Below are 27,288 nucleotides of genomic sequence, written 5' to 3' on the forward strand. Positions count from 1 at the left end.
TTTTATCAAATTTTAGACGACATACTAAACTATGACTTTTTTGTCACATTTTGGACGACACACTAAACTACGACATTTTTGTCAAATTTTGGACAACATACTAACCTTGGGTGGAGAGCTTTGGGTGTTGTGGCTCAGTGGTTAAGAGCGGTACTCTGTGTGCCAAAGACTTTATGGTTGCAAGTTCAACTCAACCACTGGCAGGTTGTACATAACCTATGACTTTTTTGTAACATTTTGGACGACATACTAACCATCGACTTTTTTGTCATATTTTGGACGACATAATAACCTATGACTTATTTGTCAACTTTTGGACGACATACTAACCTATGACATTTTTGTCAAATTTTGGATGATATACTAAACTATGACATTTTTGTCTAACTTTGGGCGACATACTAAACGATGATATTTTTGTCAAATTTTGGACAACATACTAAACCATGACATTTTTGTCATATTTCGGACGACACACTAAACTATGACATTTTTGTCATATTTTGGACGACACACTATACTATAACATTTTTGTCACATTTTGGACGATATACTAAACTATGACATTTATGTCAAATTCTTGACAAAATATTAAACTTTGACATTTTTGTCACATTTTGGACGACATACTAAACTATGACATTTTACTGTAAGACCTGATGTTGGCATAGTGGTTAGTAAGTCTTGATTAAATATGTACAAAAATGTCATAGTTTAGTATGCTGTCCAAAATTTGACAAAAGGTTTGAGAAAACCCCTACTCATCCTATGTCAAAACATGCGGTTTGAACGAGAATGGCAGGGTTTTACTTTTCTAAGCGCTTCGAGCAACAATGGCAACAAAAATTGCAAAAAACTGCGAATCATTTCCACATACACATGAATGGGAGACGATCGACGAAATGATCACAACCCAGCCCAGTTTGGATCCTCACAGTTAAGAGTCAGTCTCTTTTAAAGGGTGATTCCACCAAAATCCACTTTGTCTAAATACTTCAAGTTTTAAAGGTTCAATTCACCCAAATGTTACTCCTTTACCAGCACAAATTCTGCACCCGGCAGCAAGAATAGCAGGCACGCTCGAAATTTCGCTGCAGAATTTTCTAGTTCTATCTGTTATTTTATACAGAATCAGTGTAAAACAGTGTTTTTCTCTTTACAATCTTTTTACAACAGGATGATTTGTACACAGACATTGTGTAGATGCATAAATAGCTCGTTCACTGGACACAACTGAACATCTCACTTTGCCAAACGACAGATTTTGGCAGCAGAGGGAGACAAAACAAATCTAAATCCAGTCCTCATTCTTTCTGCCAAACATAGTCCTTTTTGTTCTTTTTTTCTACTCTGTGTTTTCTTTTGTCTTTTTAACCAAGGAGGAACCAGGAAGGAAAAATGACTGACTGTGAGATAAGGCTAAATAAATATGTAATCATGATTATATTGAATGAAATTGCGAATGATTATATGATTCACATTATTAGAGGGAATTATTCTCATTTCCATTGAAAAACCTATTAAATGATTATGGCGCGATGTTGGTTAAGATCTGCACAAAACAAATATGTTTCAAAAGCTATCACTCTGATATTACTAAAAGTTATTACTGAAAGTTGAAGATAACTCTTAACTTCAACTTGTTTAATAATGTGATACAGAAAAACATTGTCACACGTATTTTATTGTACTCAGTTATGAGGGAAAAAAAGAATATTCAGATTGTGATTCCTGGGCCTTGCTCTTTTTCCTTCTTGTCACAGGGTGAACAACTGTGTGGGATTCTCCAACTACAAACACTTCATGCTGTTCTTGGCATATTCGCTCCTCTACTGCCTTTTTATAACTGCGACAGATCTTCAATACTTCATAAAATTTTGGACGGTAAATATAACTTTCATGTTGTATTATTTGCACAGAATATCTCTGAAGAAATGTAAACGGACGTGCGATGCAACATGGCACATGTCGTGTTTGGTATTTGATGATTTTTTTCCCTCAAGGCCGGAGGTAGAGCACACTTCCGTCTGAAAGAATACCTGGTACGAATCAGCCAACTAGTTAGTGGCACGGAAATAGAAAGCATCCCTCTAGAAAAGAAAAGCAGAGTAGACATAGACACAGGAGTAGATCTTAGTGTCCACTCTGTGCTTGTGCAGGTGTGTTGACGTGTTGTTTTCCATCAGAACGGCCTCCCAGACACTCAGGCCAAGTTCCACATCCTGTTCCTCTTCTTCTCGGCCTCCATGTTCTCAGTCAGCCTCGCCTCGCTCTTCATCTATCACTGCTGGCTCGTCTGCAAGAACAGATCGACACTCGGTAGGTGGCGCACATCAAACCTCCGAGTGTGTGTGTGTTCTGTCAGTAGCTGCAGTGTTTACCTGGACAGCAGCTCGCTCTTTTCTTTTGTGCATCCAGAGTATGTTTTCAGTGTGTTCACTGTTTACACGTCGTCATCTCCGCACTAATGATGAAGGATGTGTTTTCTCCCACCGCTGGTCACCATCCCCGTCAGTGCGGTGATTTGATGAGCCTCTCTGGGCTGTAATCAGACGGAGCTCTTTCTCATTATGTGTGCACACTGGTACACTTGTCTGTGTGTGTTGAGGGGAGTGGATTATCCAGAGTATGTTACAATGTAATGCAAAGACACAAGGCTCGCAGCATTAATCCGCTTAGTAACAGACACTGGCAGGAAGAGAAGTCACACCTGGTGGACTGCTTTTCCTGCACGACAAAAGGCACTTTGATTCAGTGTTGTTTCATTGATGCAGACGTTCACATTCATGTGTTAGTCTATGATCTGAATGATGAAGGTGTGTATTTATTAGACAGAATTCTTCTTCTTCTTCTTCTTCTCCTCAGAGGCTGTACGTGCTCCGGTGTTCCGTCACGGCACAGACAAGAACGGTTTCAGTCTGGGCTTCAGTAAGAACTTCCATCAGGTCTTTGGTGATGAAGTTAAATACTGGCCTGTTCCCATATTCTCCAGGTGTGTTCATCTTGTCTGAGTTATTTCAAAAGTCAAATAAAAAAAGCCTTAGGTTTCAAAGAAAGGTCCTAAATTAAAGCTAACAGTCCCAATAAAACAAGTGAGTCAGTGTTTACAGAAATAATGAAGGAATCATTTGTTTTCCCCAGGCAGATTCTTTTTTACTTCAGTATAATTTGAAGTCTAGACTGAAGGACAGTTATAGGTCAAAAAGACTTGAGATTCTGCTCCATGAGCCACAGCTAATTTTAGATCTGTAAACACTGAAATCCAACTTGTAAGCAGTGGAGATGCTTGTATTTGAACTATATTTTGTCTTCAAGGACAGAGGAACAGGGGAAGCAAAGCAAGTAACGGCCTGCAGCCCTGAGCTGAGAAAGGACACCAGAGGCCAGAGAGTTATTTTTCATTACATTAGTCCATAGCAACAAAACTTTATAAGAACCTCCTTAAATTTTATGATTGGCTTTAGGAGATGGCCATGACACATGGGTGAAGTGCCACTAGTGCCACTAGTTTCATTGCTTTGGTTCTATTAATCTATCTATGTGAGGCCAATCTATTAATGTTCAATATGATTTAACAAATTCATTTGTTGCATATTTAAAACCACACATTTTTTGCAGTGCACTTTTTTTGTATTTGTAATTGTTTTTCTTGGTTGTGTTACTCACAGATGATGAACTTAAATAAAAAATGCTCCACCCATTCATACCTGCACTGGTGTGGGTGGAGCATATCCGTCTGTGAGTGGATCTCTTAATCATTGAGATGTAAAGAGGTCACACAACTTTCCACACATCAGTACAGAATAAGTAACAAATATGAATCAAAGTCAATGTATTCTCCTTTTCTTAACATAATAATCTGATAATAATCTGCCGTTTATAATATCCCTTGGTTTACAGTTTAGGTGACGGTTGCTCATTCCCATCCTGTCTGGTGAATCTGGACCCTGAACAGCCGTCTTCACCCTCTGGCTCCAACCTTGCCAACAAAGGGTGAGTGAAAAATAGACATTAAAAATGAGAGTGGTGCATAGTATGCAGAAAAAATCAAGTGAATCCTTTTGGACTCGTGTTTTTTATTATGGTGACCCACTTTCCAAAGATGACAAAGCATCATGAGTCATGAGAATTTTGCAAACTGATTTGGCAACCCAAAATCAAATCTTCCACAATCCAGTTCCTGGCAGTGATTGTTCTGTGATCATTGATTTACAGTCGTCAAGATATGTTTATGTTAAAAGACAGATGTTATCACAGGGACCAGATCTCGTGATGAAAACCCTCCTGGTGGTTTTGTGTGTGTTTGCAGTGCAGCAGAGGGTCGCCAGTTCCCCTCCAAGCCACTGAGAGAGAGTCAGAGTCGACTGCTCACCAGCACCCCCTCCTGGACAGAGAATGACAGTGCAACAGAGAAAAACAAGAAAGGTGAGCTAAAGGTTCTTCCTCAGATGCTTGAGTACAAGACACGTTTAAAGATTTAAAGCTGCAGTGCACAACATTTTGGTGATAACTTTTATGCTGCAGCCTTCATCTAAAAATCAGCACAGAGACAAGAACTGATGAATGTTTTTTGAGTAGAATTTACTTCGGAAACTTTTTTTGTTGGCGCTTCTTGATGTGAAACGAGTCACTCCCTGTGTGCAGCATGGGAATGCCGCTGGGTGACACGGGATCAAAACACACAGAGATTTGTGTGAAGCTGATAGGCTTTTTATCCATCTATCTATCAGTTGTGTATAAAGTACCTAAAAGGGATACTTCAGTAAAAGTACAAGTATCTTACCAGAAAATGACTTAATGATATTACTTAAATAAAAGTCTTAAAGTATATGACATTTACAGTACACTTAAGTATCAAAAGTCATTTTCTGATATAAAATGTACTTGTTTTGAAGTGGAGTTAGGATTGAGCCATGGACAGAAAAGCACAATATAAATACAGACCATTACCAAGTCTTCATTTATCTATCTTTAAAAAAAAAAGATGTAAATTAATTCTTTATTATTATTATTTTTTTAAATCTGTGTGTATTTTTGTTCAGGTGCTAACAATGATGGCCTGACCATAGAAAATGAGGCGTAACCACAGTAAGAAGTGACATCTCCAATCCAGGTGAGTATGTTTACGATCATGGAAGAAATGTCAAGATTTAAAGTTAACGCGCGCGTGTCTCACCTCACAGGTCTCCTCATTGTTCGTGCCTATCAGGACGTGACATGGCGCTGATGTCATCATCATCATCATCATCATCATCGTCGGTTGTTTACGTTATTGCACTGAGTTTTCCACGACTGACACCACATGCGTAGCTTAGCGCATCAGCAAATGTAGCTACAGTATGTCTGCCAAACATTTGCACATGGAGTAAATAAATTAGTGATGGTGTTAATGTGGTGTAAATGACATTCCTTCAGTATTTGCTTTTTCTTTCTTTTTTTTTCCATTTTGTTTTGTTGTGTTGTGGAAGGTCAAATGATGCATGCTCTCATCTCAGGATGTCACACCTTGCTGTAGTGAACTGTACATGACGTTCTCTCCTTTGCTTGAAAGTATAATATTAGTAATCATGTTTTTGAATAAGGGCTCTTCTGACTGGTTATAGCATGACCATGACTCCCGCAGTGGAGGTTCAGCTCACTGGCCACCATCAAAAAGAAACCTCGGTGTAATGCTGATAACGTTGAGTGTTTTTGTTAAGAAATGTTATGTTGTGAATGTAATGTAAAAAAAAAAAGTCAGTTCCACCCACTTTGTACTCTATTTTCACCTTCTGAGGAATTTGTCTATTCTCGTCCAGTGCTGGAAATGAACTGTACATTTATGTAAAGAACGTATGCCTGTTTAAAAAAAAAAGAAGAAAAAAAAGCTTCATGGTGATTGCTGGTGTCAATTTATATTTTTTTATTCTGTCTGTTGAGACAAACCTGACGTGTGAGGCCAAGTACTGTACTGTTGTGATGCCTTATGAGAATAAAAAGAGCTCATCAGTTGCTGTTCTCGTTCACCTCTTTACAGAGTCATGTAACGGTGGAGAGCGTTTGACGGTAGAAAAGTTTCAAGCCTTTATTAACAAAATAATCTAAAAACAATTCTCTTGTATATTGCATACTTGTCTTTCTCATTTTGCAGTGTAAGATTTGAAAAGAAACATGTTTTAGCGTTGAAAGGGGGAGGAGTCATGGACCTACACTTCAACACAAACCTATGGAAGTTCGAGGATACTATTAAACAGCATTTATTCAAACATCTTAGTACATGCGACTGATCTAAGCAGCATGACTATGGAAGGCATTAAGGAAAACAAAAACAGCACAATGGTCAAAGGCCAGAACTACATGTGAAATCAACTGCACTGGAGAGGAAATGTTAAAAAGCAACGTTATTTTTCCCACCAATGAGTAAAAGTTATGTTTCTCTAATTTTATCACAACACTAAAACTCTACAAATGCTTAAATTCAATTAAAAATGAAAAATTACTCTCAACAGAGTAGTTTAAGGAAGCCTCTTGTCTGCATGTCCTGAAGCAGGTCAGGGTTTCATTCTTTTTTTTTTGTAATTCTGTGAATTCAGTCGATGACCATGTTGAGAGATGATTTCCTGTTCTTGTATGTGCTTGTGTCAATGAGAGTGTTTACATACACATACAACACTTTCTCACAATGAAAACCAGTTGTATGCACCTCGGTACATACTATAAATATCCTTGTACGCAACTATTCGAAACATTAATATGAATACAAACAAACAAAAAAAAAACAGCAACTAATACAGAGGACACAGTGTTCTTTTGCTTCAGCATCCCATTCACAATACACCAGCTTTAGAGGCTCCACACAGTTGGAATAGAGCTTATTCAAGGACAATATAAACATACTTCTATGAACAAATGAAAAATAATTGGGCTTTCATGTGCACGTAAACACTCTGAGGAGAACTCCCTTTTTCACGAGGGAGGAGAACCCCAGTGAGCACACAGACCTTTACTGCTGTAGTGTTGAACGGGGCGACTCTTTGTTGTCGGCTAATTAGCACAATAAATAAAAGTTTAAAATATAAGAATGCAGCTAACTTTAAGGCCGAGCATGGTGGAAGCAGTTGTTGTGATAATAATGAGTTCAATGATTGCGAAATGTAAAATGGGAACATGGCGAAGGCAACAAAGAAGAGGAGAGAGACACACCAGGGACATTTCAGCTTTCCTTATAAAATCAGGTTAGAGCTTTAAAGTGCAAAACATTTCTACAGAACACTTGAGGAAAACTAAAATCCCAACTTTTCAAGCATGTCAGATGTAACTGAACCAAAAACACTGAACTCACACACATGCAGCAGTGACATGTGTGAGGGCAGTTGTGACATTTTCTTTTTTTTTGACCATCACACTCCGTTGTCTAAGGTGAGCAGAGCCAATGAGAAACAGGTTACTGAAAGATGCGGATATGCTTCTTGTTCGTCCAATGCAATTGTCATCCAGCTGTGTGATTGTGGAGGTGAACTGTAGGGAGGGAGACTTTTCAGAGACGTCATGACTGCTGTTTGTTTGCTTCCTCTTCGTAAGCATTTCCTGTTCCGTTCTGGACGTAGGCGGAGCCCGAGCCGAGACCGTACAAGTGACCACAGTACTTTGCATCATCTATATGGTCTTCAAAGAACATCTGCAGGAGAAAATATTAAAGCAGAAGACACTCAGAAAATGACACGTGGCATGTTCTTTTCGTGTCATATTATTAAATGTCAGTTGAATAATTAAAGGTTAAGACCTTTAGGAGCTTTTCTGATTGAAACACTGACCTCGTCAGGACCAATAGTCCTCATGGAGACCAAAACCTGGTCCTCAAGAGGCAGAACCTCATTTCTGAGGAACTGGTTAAGTGTAGGACTAAGATTTGAATTGTGGTTAGGTTAAGATTGGAATGGAGGTTAATGCAGTGTCCTAAGAGGAATAGCTGTGCAAACCCACGAGTGTGTGTGCGCGCACTTATGTTTCACAAAACAAAAATTTGAGGCGTGACTGGTTCCTAATTGACTAGTGCAGTGATAATCCTGTCAATCAAAGCATCTATTAAGACATTCATAATAAGAAAATCAAACTACTAATTATATTTTTTCAGTGGAGTATGCTAATTTGTCAACTCTGCGCCAGTGTTTCATTCTCAGTGCTGTGTGTGAGCAACAAACAACACGACAGATTGAAAGAACTGAAAACTGCTTCTTAAGAGATGACTGAGCCACGCTACGTTTGAAAACGCATTATTCTTTAAAACTGGGTCTGCATTTTAATCTGCATGGACAGAAAATGAATTGGAGTAGTATTCATCATTCATATGTCGACTGTCAGCTGTGAACAACAAGCTCTGTTAACACTTTCAGCTTCAACGTTCAAACAGCAGAGCAGATTTTTTTTTATCCCAGGATACAAACATTGTACATTTCTAGTAGATCAAACTAAAGGTTTATAAAAAGGTTTAAAGTAATGAGGGATCATTGGCAATACTTTGAGCAGGCTTTGTGTGGTGTGAGTTTCACAATATTAATAAAACATAAATCCTTTCATTGACTCCAGGTGCCTACCTCCCTCATCTTGAAGAAAGCCATGCCTGTGAGTAAAGAGTCAGAGCCGGCCTGATGCTGTGGTCCAATCCTCTCCAGCTCCAGCTGTTCAGCTACTTCCTGCAGGCCGCCCTGAAAACCAGGCAAAAATCAATCCTAAAAGCAGCTCAGCTGTGAAACTTTAAATAAATGAAACAGACGGTTCGAATTACAACCTGCTGGGACATTTTGTCAAAGTACCTTGAGGTTTTTACAGCTCTTCATCAGGTACTTGACGTCATAGATGATGGGAAAGTACAAGCGAAGAATCTCAAAAAAGTCCACCTCCTCCTCGGGCAGGTTAGCATTGGACAAAATCTTGATCAGGTATCCAAAGTCATAGCCGCTGAAACACACACACACGCACACGCACACAAAAACACACAAATCAAGAGGTTAGGTGTAATTCGATCACAAGTGGACTGTGATGTTCTTCTGAATGATCATTATCATGTGTTTGCATGTAGGATGTAAGAATCATGAGGACAAAATTATGTTTTTCACGGGTCTGTGCAGATGTCACTGTTTTTGTGTGTGTGTGTGTGTGAATATCTGCAGTAGTGACAAGTAAAGAGAGAGAGAGAGAGAATAGAGGAACTGATGAATCAAAAGCCCTTCTCATGCTGCCGCAACACAAATGTTTGTGTTGTTTAGTGTAAATATGGATAATTTAAATCAACAGAAGCTCTGACAAGTGTAAAACATTCTCTCAGTTCATTATGAAACTGAGAAAGTTGTGTGAAATGCACTGCAAAATCACATCTAAAGATGGATTCAGGACAAATTGGGTGGATTCATACACCAAAAACAGAACAGAGGTCAATCTCAGATATGAAGAGGCCAAAAGGTAACGACATTTTTCTTCTGCCTGGAGCCTCCCTTATGTCCATACATCACATACACACAAGGGCAAATAACTACACAAAGCCAATGCATTGTGCTCAAGAACGATTACAACTACAGTGTAGCTAATACAAGCAGAAACAAAAGACATACAATATACAATGCAGTACAAAATACAATGAGGTAAAGCAATTTATATTATGAAAGAAAACAGCAAAAACACCAAGAATATACAGTATATAACAATGACATTCAAGCCTTTTTAGTGTGTGATCTAAATACCTGAAGAAGATGACAATGAAGTTTCAAACCTGGATATTAAACAAGCTTTGTTTAATATCCAGAGCCTGGTTATCTTTAGCCTTAGTTTGCCATGGAGACACAGTGGGAAACTGAGTACAAAATGAAGATGTTAAGCAGCAGATTGTAGACACTGGGGGTTAAGTGTTGCTTTGCCACCAATAGTTTCACTTCAGCCATTTTTATAGTAAATGTAACAGGTTATTTGTTTGTAGCACAACAATCGTCGCTCTGCGTAACATCTTTACCTTTCATTACAAAGAGGGAAAAATGTTTTGCATCCAACTACAAAAACAAACAACAAGAAAAGCAGAATACCTGTGAAAAGACAGCCACTTCACCCCATCACAGAGCACCACTCCTGACGTCATCAGCAGCTCTGCAAAGTACAGCGTCTCGATGCCTTCGTCCTCGTGCTTCTTGAATTGAATCCCTGAAGTGGTCAGGAGCTCAATGGAGTCCTGTGCGTACATGTCCTCTCTGAGGACACACAAATATTTACTTTAGTGTATTTCAATTTGAAAAGTTGAGATAATAAAACCGCTTTAAGTTTGCCATCCTTACTTCATGGTTTACCTCGCTACATCGCACATTTTATATTGTTACTACTGGAACACAGCTTATGCTGCTTATTTACTGAGATTATCATGTTTATACATACATATACATGTTTGTTGTTACTTCTAGTAGGCCAGTATGTCCAAAAACATCAATATACACTGCCTGGCTAAAAAGAAAAAGGGTCACACACTCTAATATTTCATTGGACCTCCTTTAGCTTTGATTACGGCACTCATTCACTGTGGCATTGTTTGGATCACAAAATATATTTGCATTCATTTTTCACAAATATCCTGTATTGATGACGGGAGAGTGGGACCAAGCCTTCTCCAGCACATCCCAAAGATTCTCAATGGGGTTTAGTGTCTGGACTCTGTGGTGGCCAATCCATGTGTGAAAATGATGTCTCATGCTCCCTGAACCACTCTTTAACAATTTGAGCCCGATGAATCCTGGCATTGTCATCTTGGAATATGCCCGTGTCATCAGGGAAGAAAAAAATCCATTGATGGGATAATCTGGTCATTCAGTATATTCAGTTATCCAGCTGACCTCATTCTTTGGGCACATAATGTTGCTGAACCTAGACCTGACCAACTGCAGCAACCCCAGATCATAGCACTAGCACTGCCCCCACAGGCTTGTACAGTAGGCACTAGGCATGGTGGGTGCATCACTTCACTAGTTAAATCCAGGTGGCCAGGCAGTATAACTTCTAATCAGTTGGTATAGATAATTATCACAATAAATGATAGATAATAAAAATTAGGGGAAAGTTGAAGACCAAATTTAAATTTATGGACAGAAAACACTTATTAAGCAGAGAAAGGCAAAACATTCAGGAAAAAATGTTCTGTCTGGAGATATTTTTACACAGTGCATAAACATTATATTGATATATACTGAACCTTTGTTAGATCGATAAAGAAGAAAATTATACTGCAATATATTCTGTTATTGAATTATTGCCTGACCCTACTTTTTGGTGAACGTACTGGACTACTTTGTCTTGTTCCATCAATCTGCCAACTACAGATGTAAATCAGCCAAAGGCTATAATCTGGCATGTTTACATATTTGATGTTCATTAACGTGTATTAATGTGAAATGTCCCTACTCTGGTAAATAAAAGTCTGCTGAAACTGATCCCCATCACTATTTCTACCAATTTACTTACGTGAGGTTAAACTTAAAATTGAACTGCCACGTTGATGTTCCTGGAGGGTATTCCCCTTGTTCGTTCATAAACGTGAGGCCCAGCTGGATGATCTTGAGTAAATCCACATTGCAGCGCAGTAGCTGGTACTGATAGTCCGCGTTGCTTCTGAACTCTCCGATTGGTCTGGCTACGACACCTGGAAACTCTGTGTCCTGCAAGAACACAAGTAAGTACGCACAGTGGAAACTGGACCACGAACAAGGAGCTGATTTTAGAAGTAAAAATCTTGGACCAATAATCTTTGATTGTTCATTGACAGGTTGTTGGTCAGTCTATTTATTACGGAAATGACATCATCTACGTAAAAACCTGAACCTGGTGCGCACCAGCCTATAAATTTGACATGTTGGTTCCGCTCTAAGGAGTTTGATATACACAATCAAACAGGAATCGTCAGTTTTTTCTATGAGCACCACTCACCATAGCGATGTAGTTGTATTTGCGAATGACATGTCGGATCCTCTTCAGCTCCTCCTCCAGGTTGTTGGCCCAAACCTCACATATTCTTTGACTGTGATCCACAGTAGCTGCGGGCATAGTGCCACTTCACCATGCACCAGGAAGAAGACAGACTGTTAGATTCCTTAACATATGCTCTTTAAATGGACACATGACAGTGTATGGTTATCCTCACAATTTATGGACACGGACATCCTTTTAATTAGGACTGCTTTTTATCTAAGTCCATCCATTTAATTGCTATTACTACATTTTTATTTGCACTATTCAATTGTGTCTCTTGCCCTGCGATGGACTGCCAACCGTCTGGGATTGGCACCAGCAGCCCTGCGACCCTCATGTGGAGGAAAAAGTGTTAGACGATGAATAAATTAATGGATTGTGTCTCTTAAAGGAAACCAAATTGTGTTTTCTTATATATGGAAGTAGACAGAGAAAAATTTAAATAAAGGAAACTTGATAAGGCAGCAGAAGATGGACGGATGATGATGAATGCTGAGAAGCATCAAGAAGACAGTTGACAGAGACACGACCCTGTTTCTCATACATGTTTTTAACAAACTGCAGCAATGCCTGCTCACCAGCTACTTTATTATGTGCACCTCAACTACTTGTTAACACAAATATCACTTGGCAGCAACTCAATGCATATATGGACATCGTTGAGATGACCCGCTGAAGTTCAAACCATGCATCAGAATAGGGAAGACAGGTGATTTTAAGTGACTATGAAGTGGCATGGTTGTTGCTGACAGACAGGATGGTCTCATTTAGGAAACTGCCACTGGGATTTTCAGACTAATCCATCAAGGTCACAAAAAATCATCAGAAAGAAAAAGAAAATATCCAATGACAGTGTACATTGTTGATGCCAGAGGTCAGAGGAGAATGATCAAACTGGTTTGAGATGACAGAAAGGGAACAGTAACTCAAATAACCACTTCTTACAACCAGTAGAAGTCATAGTAGAAGACCTCACCAGGTTCTATTCATGTCAGTTCAGAACAGGAAACTGAAGCTGCACTTCTAATAGACTCAACATGTTGGATGACAGAAGATTAGAAAATGTTGCCAGGTCTGATGAGCCTACTGCAATGTTTTGAATGATGGTGTCAGTGCTCATGCTGGTGGTGGTGTTATAGTTTGGAGGGACATTTTCTTGGCTCACTTTAGTCTTACCATCATTTGGTTCATATTGTTGCTGATAGAGCTGAAACGATTAAGTGATGAATCGATTATTAATCGAATACTAAATTAGTCGACAACTATTTTGATAATCGATGAATCGATTTGAAGCTTTTTTCATGATTAAAACAAGATTTCCGATCGTTTAAGCTTGTTAAATGAATATTAATCATTAAAAGTCAATAATTTTCCACTTTCGACGAACAACGTTCAACATTTTTTAAGGTTTTCTGATTTTTTATGGACCAAACGATTAATAGAGAAAATAATCAACAGATTAATTGGTTTTGGAAATAATCGTTAGTTGCTGATCATATCCATTCTTTTCCAACTCTTGATGACAACTGATGCCAGGACAACAAAGCTCAAGACCTCTCAGACTAGTGTCATGCAACTGGCTAATATGACTCACCAGATCTCAGTTCAATAAAGGATCTTTGAGATGTGGCAGAATGGGAGATTTGCATCAAAGCAGTGCCGCCAACACATCTGCAACAACTACATGATGCCATCATGTCAATGTGGAGCAATATGTTTCCAGCACCTTGCTGGATATATGCCATGAGGAATGAAGGTGGTTCTGCAGATTATTTAAATAAAAATAAATCATATCCATGATTCCAGTATGCAATATCTACAACTCAATACTGCCTTGTCATTATTCCAGTTCATGAAAAGATTAACTCCTCTTAATTAAAAAGGTATTTTGTCATTTGTAGATATCCAAATTCAATAACTTGATTGTAGATACCTTGAACTGGGATTGTGAGTAGTCACACTCAAGTTGTAAATATTGAATTGATATTGGATACTATACATTTCTATAAAAAATAATTTGGATTGGATATATCTAATTGGAGATTCTGCCTAGTTAAAGTCTGGTCATTGTGACTAGTCCAAATATAATAACGACTAGTGACAATTCAGATGCTGACAACTTTAATATGAATTAAACATGGTCAGATTGAGTTATTATTTGCTAAACCGGCGTGGGAAACAGCAGCATTCGCAGACTGTTGAAGCTAACACCGTCACAGACAGCTTTCAGCAGCAGCTCTGGGTGTTAGCTTCAGTCGCCTGTAGCCACATTAGCAGGCTTCAGGCTCAGCTGTGTTTCACACAAGCACAACAGTGAAGTGTCTCCGTTCAGTTCAGTGCAGCAGCAGCAGCAGCGGCAGCAGACATGCGGCTCATCAGTGTGCAAACCATAAAGTCAAAGCAACTAGCAGCACCACACACACATACATGTGTATACATGTGTGAGTGAGCACCGGGCAAAGCTCCTGTAGCCTGGTAAACTTACCGTTGCCAGCCGGGGCGGGTGTGTGTGTTTAAAGCGTGTGCTATCTGAAAACTGTTACTGTGCTGCACGTTACTGTGTCGGGGCTGTTCCGCTAACTTTTGAAGAGTTTATATGGAGAATTGCATCGATGTCAACCTACGGCTGCCATGATAGCTGAGCCTCCAACATGACGTCATCACGTACAACTGAAGACGCCGGGTCACTTACGTATGTGCGTAAAAAAAAACACACACGCACGCACGCACCAAAAAACCACAACAAACAATAAAAATCAGTGCTTTTATGTTGTTCTAGTCAAATAAATGTAAGCTTTTCCACTGTGTTTAGTCAAATCACGTCCATAATACTTGATATTTCACATTATATACCAGTTATAAATGATACACACGGTATATACAGTTAGGTCAGTCCTATAAGTTGCCTGTTTTATGCATGAAGGCAAATGTAAGGTGAACAAAGGGAAACGGGTTTGTTTTGCAGATGGGATTAATCTCTGCTGATTTTGAATTAGTAATTCCAGTCGCAGGTATACATTAATAAATGCAGATACATTTGTGTTGACACAGCATTCTTATAAATTAAATAGCAGCATTTTACACATAAAGTAGTACATCAAAATGGAGGCTCAAGCTTATTTTGAGATAATACATTTACTCATTTGATAAGAACTGTTGAATTATACACAACATTCTTGACTAAAAATACAAGTGGTGAGAATTTTTTTAAAGGGTACACTCATTCAAGTGTTTCTAGATTATCCAAAAAGGTCAAATGATCTGCAAAGATAGATATCACTTCAACTGAATAAACAGACTCCTCAAAGGTCAAACAATAACACAATCAATATTTATTGGAATATATGACTGACAGCAGTATTTCATTATTTATTTGTCTATTTATTTATTTCACAAGAATGTTGACACAGTTTTGGAGAAATCTTTCGGACAGAAGAAACAAACTCGGCAAAATAAAGCTCTCTTTTACACATTTTCAAACGTCCGTATGACCAGACATTTTAAGCCCTGTGATACAAATAAAAACATGCATCAAAAGAAAATTGCACTTGTCAATTTAGGTCAAAGTACAAAAATATGTTCACATGCTTTCCTGAATAATCTGTACATTGTTCCTTTGCAGTACTAGAGTGCATCTATACAGTAATGCCTACAACACTAATTCAGTTCAAATCCTAATTTCACACTTAAGATGGCACAAAATAATCAAAAGGTCAGTCAGTAATTTGCTTTCTTAAATATGTGTGTGTGTGTGTGTTCTCATGCTCGTCTGCTGGTTCATGATTCCCTTTGGTAAATCCCAATAAATCAGCACTGAGATATTGTGTGCAGGAATGTATAACGTTGTTTTGTCTACAATAAAATCTAAAAGCTTATTTTCTTCCACAACTGGTAGCGTTAATATCATTTGGTATCATGTATACACAGGTGTAGATCACACAGTGTCAATCAAGCACAACTAACAGTGTAATGACTCCAAAACCCAGCTGAGGTCACTGTGGCCTACAGAGTGACTGTAGTTCATAATATAAAGAACTGGATTATTGCTTCTGCAAGCCAGACTGAAATCCTGAACCCTGACTGTCTGCGAATAGCAGTGGTCATCAGCAGAAACAGTTTTTCATATTCAGATTATTATTATTATTTATGGGAAAGTAGCCTACAAGTAGAACTGGTGATTTGTTTGTTGTTATATTAAATGTCCTGTCACATATTTGTTTTATACCTGACGATGCTTTTCGTTTTGGGAATAAAGCTGTTGTGAACTAAACTTATAGCAGCGTTTTCCTTTTTTTTAAATTGTTCATATTTAAAGCTAAAAGCTTAATGGTTAAATAAAGTGTACGGAAGACAGGAAGAAAAAAAAAAGTGCTCATACTTCCATACTCAGTTCACAAACACCTCAGTGTTAAAGTTAACAAGTAAATGATTGTGTGTTCAACATCACTAAGCCTTTCAGACCTTTTTTCACTGGGGTAAAAATAAAAATCCCTTAGCTACAACAGACAAGTAAATATGTATGTAGCAAGAAGGAGGGACCACAGCACAATATGAACATGTCACTTGTCTTGTTAGTTAGTCAGCAGACAGGTGACTATAGTGTACAGGTAGAGTTTGTCTACATTTGCTCAGGCGGCAGAGTAGGCAGCTTCATCCGAGTCTGGATCCCTGATGCTGTCCTCACTGAGAGGTGAGCGACAGCTCAGGTCTGCGATCCCTGACTCCTGGTCGCTGCCGTTGGAGAGGTTTGCTTCAGATGTTTTGTTCAAGTCTTGGTGCGGAAGGATCAGGCTGTCGTCTGCTGCTTTGGGCTGACAGGGGCTGCTGGTGAGGAAATCCCCAGTGTAGTCCTGAGGAGTGTTGGCCACAGTGAGGTCATGGCTGAGTACCCAGGCTGTGGGGCTTTTATCAAAGGTTGTTGCCTTCTGGGTGTCTCTCCACTCCTGCTGCTGCACTAGATGCTCAATTTTCTGTTGATAATATAAGGCATTAAGACCACATTTGTTGATTAAACCCAGGAAAAATACTGGAGTTGCATTTTTGACAGTGCTTGTCCTACCTGCTTGTGTGAGGCCAGCTGCTCCTCCAGCTGTTGTGTCTCATCTTGGATGACGCGCAGGTAATCCTCTACAGACTGTCGCGGATGAATTCCTCGGTCAAAATGGTTGTACAGGCCACTCCAAAATCTACACAAAGTGAGAAATAACCCATAATGGCTTCACTTTTGTCTGAGCATTTCTCTGACAAACAAACCGCTGCTGGTGAAGACCTACTTAAAGCAATAGGGGGCAGTAGACGGCCGGAGGAGCCCCTGAGTCTGGCTGTGGTCTGGTCTGTACAGAGGGTTGATGAAGTCTGAACGATTCGTCCATAGATAATTCCACAAACAGTGAGTTCTCTCACGCAGTCTGTGTCAAACGGCAGATAAAGACAAACAATCATCAGTTCTTTTTGTTTTGTTTCTAGCACATAGTTGTCCAAACAAGATGTTACATAAGACCAGTGATCTAATACATTACTGGCCATCACTTCTCCTCAGTCTTCTCACATGTCTGTTCTGTGAAAAGGAAAAGAGAACTGATGGTAGCAGCAGGTTTAAATCTCACCCCAGCTCGATCCTCTCCCGCTGGTTGTTGCCAATGAAGTTGCCATACTGGCAGGAGTAGATGTGGCTGTGAATGGTGCAGAGGAACCTCTCACTGAACTCAAAGGCACATGGGAACTGCTCCATCAGCTGCCACACACACTCCAGGAACTGATCGAGGATGGGAGACACCTCCTTAGGGTCTCCAACCCGGTGGTTGCACCTGGAGAAGAGGGGAGTGCATTTAGATCAAAATACTGCCTCTGAATCACAGGTGCCTTGAAAGTTACGTTTCACAAGACAAACCTATGAGAGAACTTGTGTCCAAATGAGATCCACTCTCTTTCGATGAGATACTGAAGACACACACACACACAAAAAGCACAAAGTTAGCTATAGTTTTCTAAATATGTAAACCCAGTACACCATGATTAAAAGGATCAGACACAGTGTACACTCACTACACGCAGTGAATGAACCTCTGAGTGGAGTCATTCTCTAATCGCTTCAAATTCACAAAACATGCCTCTGTGTCATATTTATTTAACATCAGATTCTAAGTAATCCTCTGCAAATCTTTCTGATCAAAGGAACAAGCCTGGAGGGCCCAGCATGGACTCTTGCCAGCCAGAGCCAGAGTGTAACTAGATATATTAATATGCTACAGAGGTTATGTGACATTCACAGTCCTATTTATACATACACATACACGGACATACACAGGACAAGACTCCATATCTACCATGAGTCCTCGGAGCGTCCTGTAGTAGGGATCCAGCAGCACACAAGCCACTGAACACACCTGAGCAGTGCGATCCCAACCGTCTGAACAGTGAACAAGGACACTGACACCCTCCTCTGCAACAGCCTGTACACACACACACAAATACTACTCATCATTCATGTCAGACAAGGTTGTGAATTGTAACAAGAAAACCACACATTGTCATTCAGATATTGTAAGAGCAAACATGAACACAGACCAAGTCCTTGTTCTTTAAAACTGGAAAATCTCTGAAAAAACCTTAACAGCTCTGCTGCCTCTGATGGATTATAGTTTGTCTGTGTCTAATTATTTAAAAATGTCAACTTTTTTTTGGCCCTATATCCATGTAAATTATTTGTAGTAGATAGAACACCAATAGTCTCAGTGCTTTGAAGTAGAATTCATCCTTGAAATCCTAAGGGTTTGTTACCCAAGTGTGGACACTTTCTGTCTCCACATGATGTTACAGAGCAACATTTTAAGAGAGACTGAGTCCCAATTTTGCCCCAAAACACTCTTGTGATGCCAAATTTCCTCCACTGCTCATTTCACGCTATTCCACTGATGAAGCTGGAGGCAGTGACTTTCTTACAAATATAAGGGTAAAACGAGGACTAAGCAAGCAAATAAACATACTAAAATAAACATACATTTTATCATATTTGAGATGATGCTGTGAGATGTTGCAGTTTTTCCTGTTTGTAACTGTTAAAAAATGTTTTTTTTTTATTGTGTTGCTGCTTGGTTTTACTGTTTTTGTCTCACTTAGGACATGTGACATAGTTGGTTTTGGTATTTCATCAGTAAATAATATTGTAAATTCAAAGTGACTATTTACTTATTAATTATTTATGTCAGCACAAGATTTAAACCTATCATATATTCTAATTGTATTTGCAAAGACACCATCTCACATCATATGTAGGACATGATATCTAAACCTAATCTTAACCTAACCACAATTCAAATCTTCGCTCTAATATTAACCAGTTCCTCAGAAATGAGGTTCTGCCTCATTATGATAAGGTTTTGAGGACAACTGGTCCTGACAAGGTCAGTGTTTATGCCACTAAAGGTCCTACAGAGGTAACAAATACAAGTACACACACACACACACCTAAGATAATATTGAGTGAGGCAGACAGCAGGGATTGACCTCCAGACTGACCTTGGCGATGAAGATACCTGCATCCAAAACAGCTTTGATGTGTTTCAGCCAGCCTGAGCTCTCCAGACCCTCCAGGAAGTCCGACATGGAGGGAGAACGCAGCTCACACACTGTAACCACAACACAGCTGTCTGACTGGCAGGAAACATGGAGCATACCTGATCACAGAACTTAATTAAACCTCACATTCACTTTCATTATAAAGAAACCATCCATGACTGAGGGGGATCTGTGCATGGAACGGAAAACGTGGGTCATGGGGGGCACTTTTTTTTTCCCTTCTTCCTTCAGATTCTTGTGTGACAGCTCGGACCCTGTCAGTGATTTTAGTCTCACTAGCATTCACTCCAGACTGAAATATCCCAACATTAACCATTGTAGAAACAATAATGATCACTAGAGAATAGCTACTACTAAATTTAGAGATCCTTAACATTTCCTCTAAGAAGGTTGACTTCTTAGTAAAAGATCCTTTCATTGACAGATTGTCATGACATTTGGTACAAACACTTGTCGATTCAGAGAGTATGTTTCCTTTATCAGGATAATTCTTTCACTATACCCCTGTCAATGCTGTTATCAAGATGCTATTTTACATAACCATCAGCCTCAGTTGTACTTGGAGTTAAGTGTTAATCAATCATTTGTAAGGAAAGAATTGTTATCATTATACAACCGAAATAGCAGGGTCAGATAGAGGGTTGATCAAAGCTACCCTCTAAAATGTGTCTGACATTCATACATGTGAATGTTATACGGGCTTGAAAAGAACACGCAAATTCCACACAAAAAGGGAATCCAGCACCTTCTTGCTGTGAGGTATCAGTGCTAACCACTACCAGTGCTAAATACTGCCCATTGTGCTAAAAAGATAAACTCAATTTTTTTTTTCAGATTTTTTTTATCATCACAGAACCAAATAAATACCATGTCTGCTTAGGTAAGCATATTAATATCAGTCTGGACCAAAAGGGTTTTCATAAGAGAAACATGAGTATTAGTCATATAATCAGTGTGATAAATGGATAGTTTGTGATTGTGACTCGTAAGAGTAAGCCGAAGAAACCTGTGATGTGGTTTTAGGCTTATTTAAAAACCTTTCACTCATCTGAAGTAGAACATTCAATGTACTTTCTAAGCCAGGATGAACTTAGTAGCTGTTAAGGCCCGCTTTCTCAGATATCCTGGATCTCTCAATTCTACTTTTGTGCAACAGACCCCAATGCAGTCCCACAAACTTGGCTTAATTTTGTTATTGTGCAACTTTGAATATTAACACAAGACAAAGTCATACCAAATGCAAGAACACAAAAGGGACAACTGAAAAAGCCCCGTTCCTGCTGCATGAAGCTTCCTGCATTATGTTTGTTTATCTTGTAAAACAGAGACAAACATTTATCTTTCTTTCCATCTTCATGGTTCAACATAAATATCTGCAAGGTCACGGAGAGGCAGAGTGACATGAGCCCATTTCTCCACGGCTGACATTCTATTTGCAGAGGGCAATTTATCACATAAACACTCATAATTCAGACTCTTGGATGAAAACATCTGCTCCGCCCTCTCTCATTAAGGCGCTCTCAGAGGTGACAAAGTGTATTTTGCTGACACTGCATTAGTTTGCTGACCCGTAAAAGCACCGTGAGGCCACTGATAGGAGAGCGTGCAGGTGAACAGGTTCAAACCTTTGGTTTTGCAACACTTAGAGGAGTGTACTACCTCTTGGAAGAAATATTTGAACTAATGCTGGCAGGCAGGTGGTCCTCTAAATCTCATTGAAGTGTACAATGGGGAAGAGGGAGCGCAGCAAGCTCCAAAGGGTAAGGTGCTGTTTCCAGGATTTAAAGACTTTCCTTGGGCTGCCAGGGGGCAAAGAGTTATCACAACTAAGAACAGCTATAACTTTTCAAACTCAAAATCACATCATTCTCACGCCCCCGGTCTCTCTTTGGGGGATAAGGTCCTGGATTGTCCACTCTGGGAAGCCAAAATAGCTCTGAAATAAAATCCAGATGGATTCAAAGTCTTCCTAGGAGCACCCCAGTATAATACCCAGAAATTATCATGTGGCCTCATTTGAGGTCTGATTGCAGCACAGTCTAGTCTGCATGAGTACATTATGAACACTGCAGGGGTAGCGCAGGGTTCCGCCCGGCTGCAGTAACAGAAGAAGCAGGGAATTTAAACAGACAATGCCAAAAAATAGAGTTTTTGCTCCACAAAAACTAATGCGGTCAGCAAACTGTTTCTACAGTACATCAATTTTAAATAAGGGGGATAAATTGTCTTAATGGGACATGATAATTACCTTCCAGCATTTTTTGTTGGCTGTTTCTCATGACATGGATGTTCTCGATGCCCATAAACTGAAATTTGATGTTGTTGTAGTTGTCTTCATTTTCATATCCTTTTCCTGCAGCTCGGTTTGCAATCGCATTCAGCTGGAACCACAAACAATAAATAAAATGAAATAATGTAGTTTTATACAACTTTGCCGTTAATATAACTGTGATCATGGTTCAGCTCTTGCAGAGGCAGGATGTTTTTAAATACATTGCTGGAACACGTCCAGCTGGCAAAACGCAGTGTGAATAATAAAGCACACCTGAACATACAGCACAGTACTGGACAAGTTGTATTTTTGCAGAGCGTTCTTTAGGCACAGAGGGCTCACCTTAGGCCTGGTGTCCACCACATACATGAAGTCACTGCGGGGATTGGACCTCAATATGGCCTCCAGCATCTGTTCGTCCTCTAGGCAGCGAGCGCTGAAACCTGACAGCGGCTGGCTGCTGCGGCAGATGGCAGCCTGGGAGGACATTTCATGCACACATTTTTAGTCAATTATTACTTTGCATGACATTTAGAACATAAAAAAATCTGTATGAGAATCAGGACAAATGCTAATTCACAGTATTTTTAACCCCCTATATTTCCATTTAAGAGCCATGAGGGAAGGAACCAGAGGTCATTAAGGATTCTCTCTTCTGAGCCCCCTCAGTCAGAGCCCATATCCACACAAAAGACAATCAACCCTGGGAATTTAACCTCACATTCATAAAGCTCTCCCAATTGTCCAGTCAGGGATTCATGGGAGGAATAATGGAGGTTCAGGCCAATTCTTTATTCAAATAGCTTTCACTATTTTAATCTAGCATTTGACATTATTATTACCATCATTGTCATGTACCTCTGCTATCTTGTATCAGAGGTGCAATATTAGAGATGATCAATACACCCACATGATCATTAGATAATTTTTAGATGAAAAGACATTGAACTTCACTGCTTCTGGAGAACGAATGTATTAACAACCTTTTGTTATGCTTCCATAAAACAGTAGAATATTACTTGGAATAGCTCGTCTTCATAATGTGAAATTAGAGTATTTGTGCTACTTCTGTTGCATCTCAGCAGCATCAGTCTGGGCCACAGACTGTGTAACATACTGAAATCCAATTCTGATATTAATGTGAGAGCAGTGATGCATACAGGATGTTTGTGAATGAACGTTGCTGAACTGCATAGAGCACTACATACATATAGCCCATTTACATTTAGGGCTTAGTGTTTATGTCAGATGTGCAGGCGGAAAATAGAATGGAGAATTAACAGGCCTTTACTACCCACATGCTAACAACAACAGAAATAAACACATGTACATTTTATAGGGCACCATTTCTATGTGTACACTTCATGTTCTATGACTGTCAGTGTGACATAGGAACAGTGGTCATTGGATAAGTTTACTGAAATATGTACATTAGACAAGATATCCTAGTCTTTGTGTGTGAGGTTCACGTCTATGTTTATTTTCCTTTCATTCCCCCTAATGCTTAAAAAAGTCCAGAAAACATTTGCAGGCAGCATCAGTGAGACAACAGCACAGATTTATTATTGTGATGATAAAATCCAACTTCTATCCTACTCTGAAACAAAAACATTTAGATGTTTGATGAGGAAACAAAAAGTGGCAAATACATGAGCTGCAGATCAAACCATTCCTGTGTAAAGTCAGAGAGGCTGCTTCTATCACTGTGTACTTTGTCATTGTTAACATTGGTTATCACAGGAAGCATATGGAAAACGGAGACAATGGACTGGAGTTAACATACCTGATTTTCTTTGGAGTAGTAGGAGAGAGTGGGGAATCTGCCTCTACTTCTGAACTTGGAGCTCCCCACAATGACTGGAGGTGTGGCAGACTCGGGGACAAAGAGGTCAGCCGGATATGTGTCGCTCACCTTAAAAAAAAAAGACAATACAAAAGTCTAAGCTACAGTGATGTCCTTATTTGGATGAAAAGCTAGAACTGGTTGTAGATGTCAGCTCACTGACCTTGTAGTGTCGATTGATGGGGGAGAGCTTCCACAGGGAGTTTGGGAGTCCCATTCTGCTGTAATCAGCCTTGAGGTCCAAAAAGTCCCATTCCTGGCGCCGCTCCTCTTCATCAATGTTTGGCTTGTAGGAGAAGCAATACAGCTCAGCATAACTCTCTGCAAAGCACAGTACAAGCTTACAGCTAAGGTTTGAGGAATAAACTCCAGTTAGCATGTGGTAAATCAACCATGGTGTAACAAAACAAAAGAGAGGAAAAGTGGAACCTGAACTGGACTCAATTTTGACACAATTTCTCATAATGTCATATCAGGAGATCATGTTTAATCCAGCACTGATATGGATGTAGTTGTAAAATGGACATTATAACATAACAATGATAATAACCCTCTAATATACCGTAAATTACATCACCAAATCAGTACTATTCACACCACAGCTGACCTGGCTGAGAGAGACGCTGCAGGGACAGAAGGACATCCTGGCACTCCTGCTCTCGAGGAATGACAAGATGAAGAACCTGGAAGTTCTTACAGCGAATGAGCAGAGAACACCCTGAGGCTGTGGCAGCTTGTTTCTCCACACTGCACACCAAACTGTGAAGCACCTACAGTCAGGTGAATGGAAGACAATAATATGGGATTATTTACCATGTTGACATTGAAAATGTGATCCCTGGATGACCGTAACTTAGAAATAGAGTTATTCTGTTGGCAGACTTATGGTGGTGGTGGTGATGTGGTGTGATGCGGGGGATATTTGCAGTTTTTGGGCCCTTAGTACCAACAGAGAATAATTTAAATGCTACAACCCACTTGAGCATTGTTGCTAACCATGTTTACTCCTTTTTGATCACAGTGTTCCAGTCTTTCAAAGGCTACTTCCAGCGGGTTAACATCCCATGTCACGAAGCTGAAAACATCCCAAACATGAAAATGAGTTCTCAAATGGCTTCTAAAGTCCCTGGATCTTCATCCAGAACCAGCTTTGGGACGTGGTGGAATGTGAGATTGGCATCATGGATGTGCAGCCCACAAATCTGCAGCAACTCTGTAATGCTATCATGTCAGTATGGACCAAAACCTCTGAGGAATACATTTCCAACATCCTATTCAGTCAATACCATACACATTAAAGGCTTAAGTGTTTATTTACTCCAAAGGAAATATGAAAATGGATTAGCTTTCATAGGTCAAGTGGAAGAGTCATCCATTTGTCTGTCTGTCATTTACTGAGTAAAAAGAACCTGGGTGCTGCATTAATGAGTGAAGGAAAATAAATAATAACGTCCTGTGAGTCGTTTTTGCTGTCAGATGCATGTGTGGAGGGAAAAAAAGAAACAGTTTGACCTATTTTTTTAGCCCAAATATCAAAAGAGACGCTGAAAACACTCAGTGAATTACAAAAGTTATATTTTCATCTTGGTGCGAAAGGGATGAGCCCAGAAACTCAGGTGCACATCGAGGGGTGTGACGGTGTAACTCTTGTTTGTGCGCGCATGTCTAACACATTGTTATTGAAATGCATGTATTTGTGCATGTAAAACACACTGCATGTGAACGGCCCCTAATGCTGAGGACACACTATATAACTTTCCCAGTTGAAAAGACTTGGAGTTCAAACTAACCCACTGGTTTCAGCAGATTTTTTTATGATGACTGAAAGACTGGTGTAATGTGTCCCCAGTTTAAGACAATTCTGAAGGCAAACCAGCCCAACATTTTTAATATTGTGAAATCAGAGATTTTATTGATAGTGCTGTCCATGTTTTCACCCTGTCCCCTGGTAATAAATCCAGGACCCTCTTTCAATAAATTGTTCCACACCTCTGCTCAGTGTTCATCAGTGAAGTGTGCTGGGGCTTACCCATGTTTCATTGCGCACTCCAGCCTCACTCTCCACAAAGATGGAGTGTGTGGCTGTCAGGTAGAGGGTGCCCACCCTCCTCCTCCTGGATGAGACTCTGTCCAGAAGCCTGACATTCTCCACCTGGAGGGAGGAGGAAGATGGAGAGTATCATCATCATCATCATCATCATCATCCTCCTCCTCAGCACATGAACATCTGTTTACATGGCAGCTGAGACATAACTGCACTGATACCACAACATTATGATGGCACACACCCTGCTGTGATGTGGCTGATAACAGCACGAACGCTGACTGCCTACGTGGCTCTCTCTCACACACACACACACACACCATAGTCCCATTAAACTACACCTGTGTGTTTGCTTCAGTGTCCACGTTGAAACAGCGTGTATTATGAGCAGGTTTGTGTCGGGACTGACTGTGGAAACGTCGTCGTTAATCAGTGCTAACAGTTCCGCTTCGGTTACCTTTGGTAGACGGATGTGCTCCATCAGCAGCAGAGAGAAGAGCCACCGAACCTCCCACAGAGCAGAAACACTACCGCATGTGAGCTGGCAGCCGTGCTTCGCTGTGTCCGGGCTCAGGTTCACTGGTTCAGGTTGTGGTTGTTGGTCAGTGACGCTCAGCTCAGGTTAAACCGTGTCCAGACCGTCACCATAGCATTGCTCTGGGATCAACTGCCTGTCTTCACAGCAGCACCGCGGGGTCCTAATGCCCGCCTCGTACCCAAGTCGTGGCCTGAACCAAATGTTTAAGGGCATTTCAGGCAGCTAACATGCAGCTTTTACTGGTTCTTCACAGAAATCTAAGACCAAAACTTTCATTTAACTCGGATCATTTAAGAGAAAAGGCTTCATAGCCCATTCGTGGTTGTGTTATTTTAACTCCATGTCTGTTTTCATGCAGCATGGAGCCAATTCCAGCTGACATAGGGCAAAAGGCAGGGTACACTGGACAGGTAACTGAGGTGATCCTAGACTCTGGGAGGCCCCAGGCAAAGAAGCTAATTGGGGCCCTTCACCATCCCTCCCCACCCTCATCACCTGTACACCCTAAGCCCTCATAAAAACATGGATAACTTAAAACTATATACACTTACACATATGAAATAATGAAATATTCTCTATGCCACATACACACGCAAATAAAACACAGTTGTTGGGTTGGTCTTAACTCTGTTGCTGACCAGAAATGGTGAATCTAAATGTGCTGCTTTAGCAACTTTTAGAGCAAAGGCTTACCAGTTGCCTGGTATGCCTGTCCGATCAGTGCGCCTCTGCCCTGTAGAACATGCAGGGAAAGCCTTCGGTCAAACCTGGATCTGAACCAGAAAACTTCTTGTTATAAGGCAACCACACTAGCCACTGCACCACCACAAGGTTTGACCTCTGGTTTCACTTTCTATCAAATTCATTAAATAACTCAGACTGAGTATGTCCTGTGAGTCAAATGAGCTTGTTGCTGTGAGTGGTCCTTTTACCCATTTTGGTAGTTGTCGTAAATGTCCTTGTAAAAACATGGCTAACACTTGTTTATGGACATTTTGTGGACTAAGTTATTTAAAAACATATTGCTGTCACTCTAG

General features: G+C 40.0%; 3 protein-coding genes across 5 annotated transcripts in view; 1 reads left to right on the plus strand and 2 right to left on the minus strand.

Moving 5' to 3' along the window:
* Positions 1-5,991, plus strand: part of zdhhc2 (zinc finger DHHC-type palmitoyltransferase 2) — a 13,091-nt gene extending 7,100 nt beyond the window's left edge. Inside the window, exons 7-14 of one of the 2 annotated variants that reach the window (XM_044039724.1) lie at positions 1,764-1,884; positions 2,004-2,042; positions 2,187-2,319; positions 2,866-2,992; positions 3,901-3,993; positions 4,310-4,425; positions 5,043-5,113; positions 5,184-5,991. In XM_044039724.1, the coding sequence (XP_043895659.1) occupies positions 1,764-1,884; positions 2,004-2,042; positions 2,187-2,319; positions 2,866-2,992; positions 3,901-3,993; positions 4,310-4,425; positions 5,043-5,083 (670 nt within the window). In that variant the 3' untranslated portion in view covers positions 5,084-5,113; positions 5,184-5,991. The remainder of the gene's footprint in view (positions 1-1,763; positions 1,885-2,003; positions 2,043-2,186; positions 2,320-2,865; positions 2,993-3,900; positions 3,994-4,309; positions 4,426-5,042; positions 5,114-5,183) is intronic. The other variant, XM_044039725.1, reaches the window with a different exon arrangement.
* A 47-nt stretch (positions 5,992-6,038) lies between these two features.
* On the minus strand, positions 6,039-14,627 carry cnot7 (CCR4-NOT transcription complex, subunit 7). Of its 2 annotated transcripts, XM_044039726.1 has the most exons (7): positions 14,462-14,627; positions 11,935-12,058; positions 11,473-11,666; positions 10,053-10,214; positions 8,793-8,937; positions 8,574-8,684; positions 6,039-7,657 (listed from the first exon to the last, which is right to left on the minus strand). In XM_044039726.1, exons 2-7 carry the CDS (start codon positions 12,049-12,051, stop codon positions 7,526-7,528), a joined length of 861 nt encoding a protein of 286 aa, XP_043895661.1. In that variant the 5' UTR covers positions 12,052-12,058; positions 14,462-14,627; the 3' UTR covers positions 6,039-7,525. The 2 variants fall into 2 exon arrangements, with proteins under 2 accessions (XP_043895661.1, XP_043895662.1); XM_044039727.1 differs by lacking the exon at positions 14,462-14,627 and having other exon boundaries at positions 11,935-12,268.
* A 663-nt stretch (positions 14,628-15,290) lies between these two features.
* Positions 15,291-26,380, minus strand: mtmr7a (myotubularin related protein 7a). Its single transcript, XM_044040948.1, has 14 exons — positions 26,171-26,380; positions 25,699-25,821; positions 24,277-24,439; positions 23,833-23,990; positions 23,610-23,738; positions 22,169-22,303; positions 21,803-21,935; positions 19,495-19,604; positions 18,303-18,428; positions 17,867-17,916; positions 17,583-17,783; positions 17,250-17,384; positions 17,036-17,162; positions 15,291-16,946 (listed from the first exon to the last, which is right to left on the minus strand). The coding sequence occupies exons 1-14, from the start codon at positions 26,192-26,194 to the stop codon at positions 16,605-16,607; spliced, it is 1,956 nt and encodes a 651-aa protein (XP_043896883.1). The 5' UTR covers positions 26,195-26,380; the 3' UTR covers positions 15,291-16,604.
* Between the last annotated feature and the right edge of the window lie 908 nt (positions 26,381-27,288).

Source organism: Solea senegalensis, linkage group LG12 (genome assembly GCF_019176455.1).
Source record: "Solea senegalensis isolate Sse05_10M linkage group LG12, IFAPA_SoseM_1, whole genome shotgun sequence".
NCBI lineage: Eukaryota > Metazoa > Chordata > Actinopteri > Pleuronectiformes > Soleidae > Solea > Solea senegalensis.

Coding starts and splice junctions, on each gene's coding strand:
- cnot7 (XM_044039726.1), bottom strand. CDS start 12,051: ATGCCCGCAGCTACTGTGGATCACAGTCAAAGAATATGTGAGGTTTGG. Junction 11,667..11,934: donor AATACAACTACATCGCTATG/GTGAGTGGTGCT, acceptor GTGTTCTTGCAG/GACACAGAGTTTCCAGGTGT. Junction 8,938..10,052: donor AAGTGGCTGTCTTTTCACAG/GTATTCTGCTTT, acceptor TGTGTGTTTCAG/CGGCTATGACTTTGGATACC.
- mtmr7a (XM_044040948.1), bottom strand. CDS start 26,194: ATGGAGCACATCCGTCTACCAAAG. Junction 24,440..25,698: donor GAGTGCGCAATGAAACATGG/GTAAGCCCCAGC, acceptor ACCTGACTGTAG/GTGCTTCACAGTTTGGTGTG. Junction 19,605..21,802: donor CCAACAAAAAATGCTGGAAG/GTAATTATCATG, acceptor TTGTGGTTACAG/TGTGTGAGCTGCGTTCTCCC.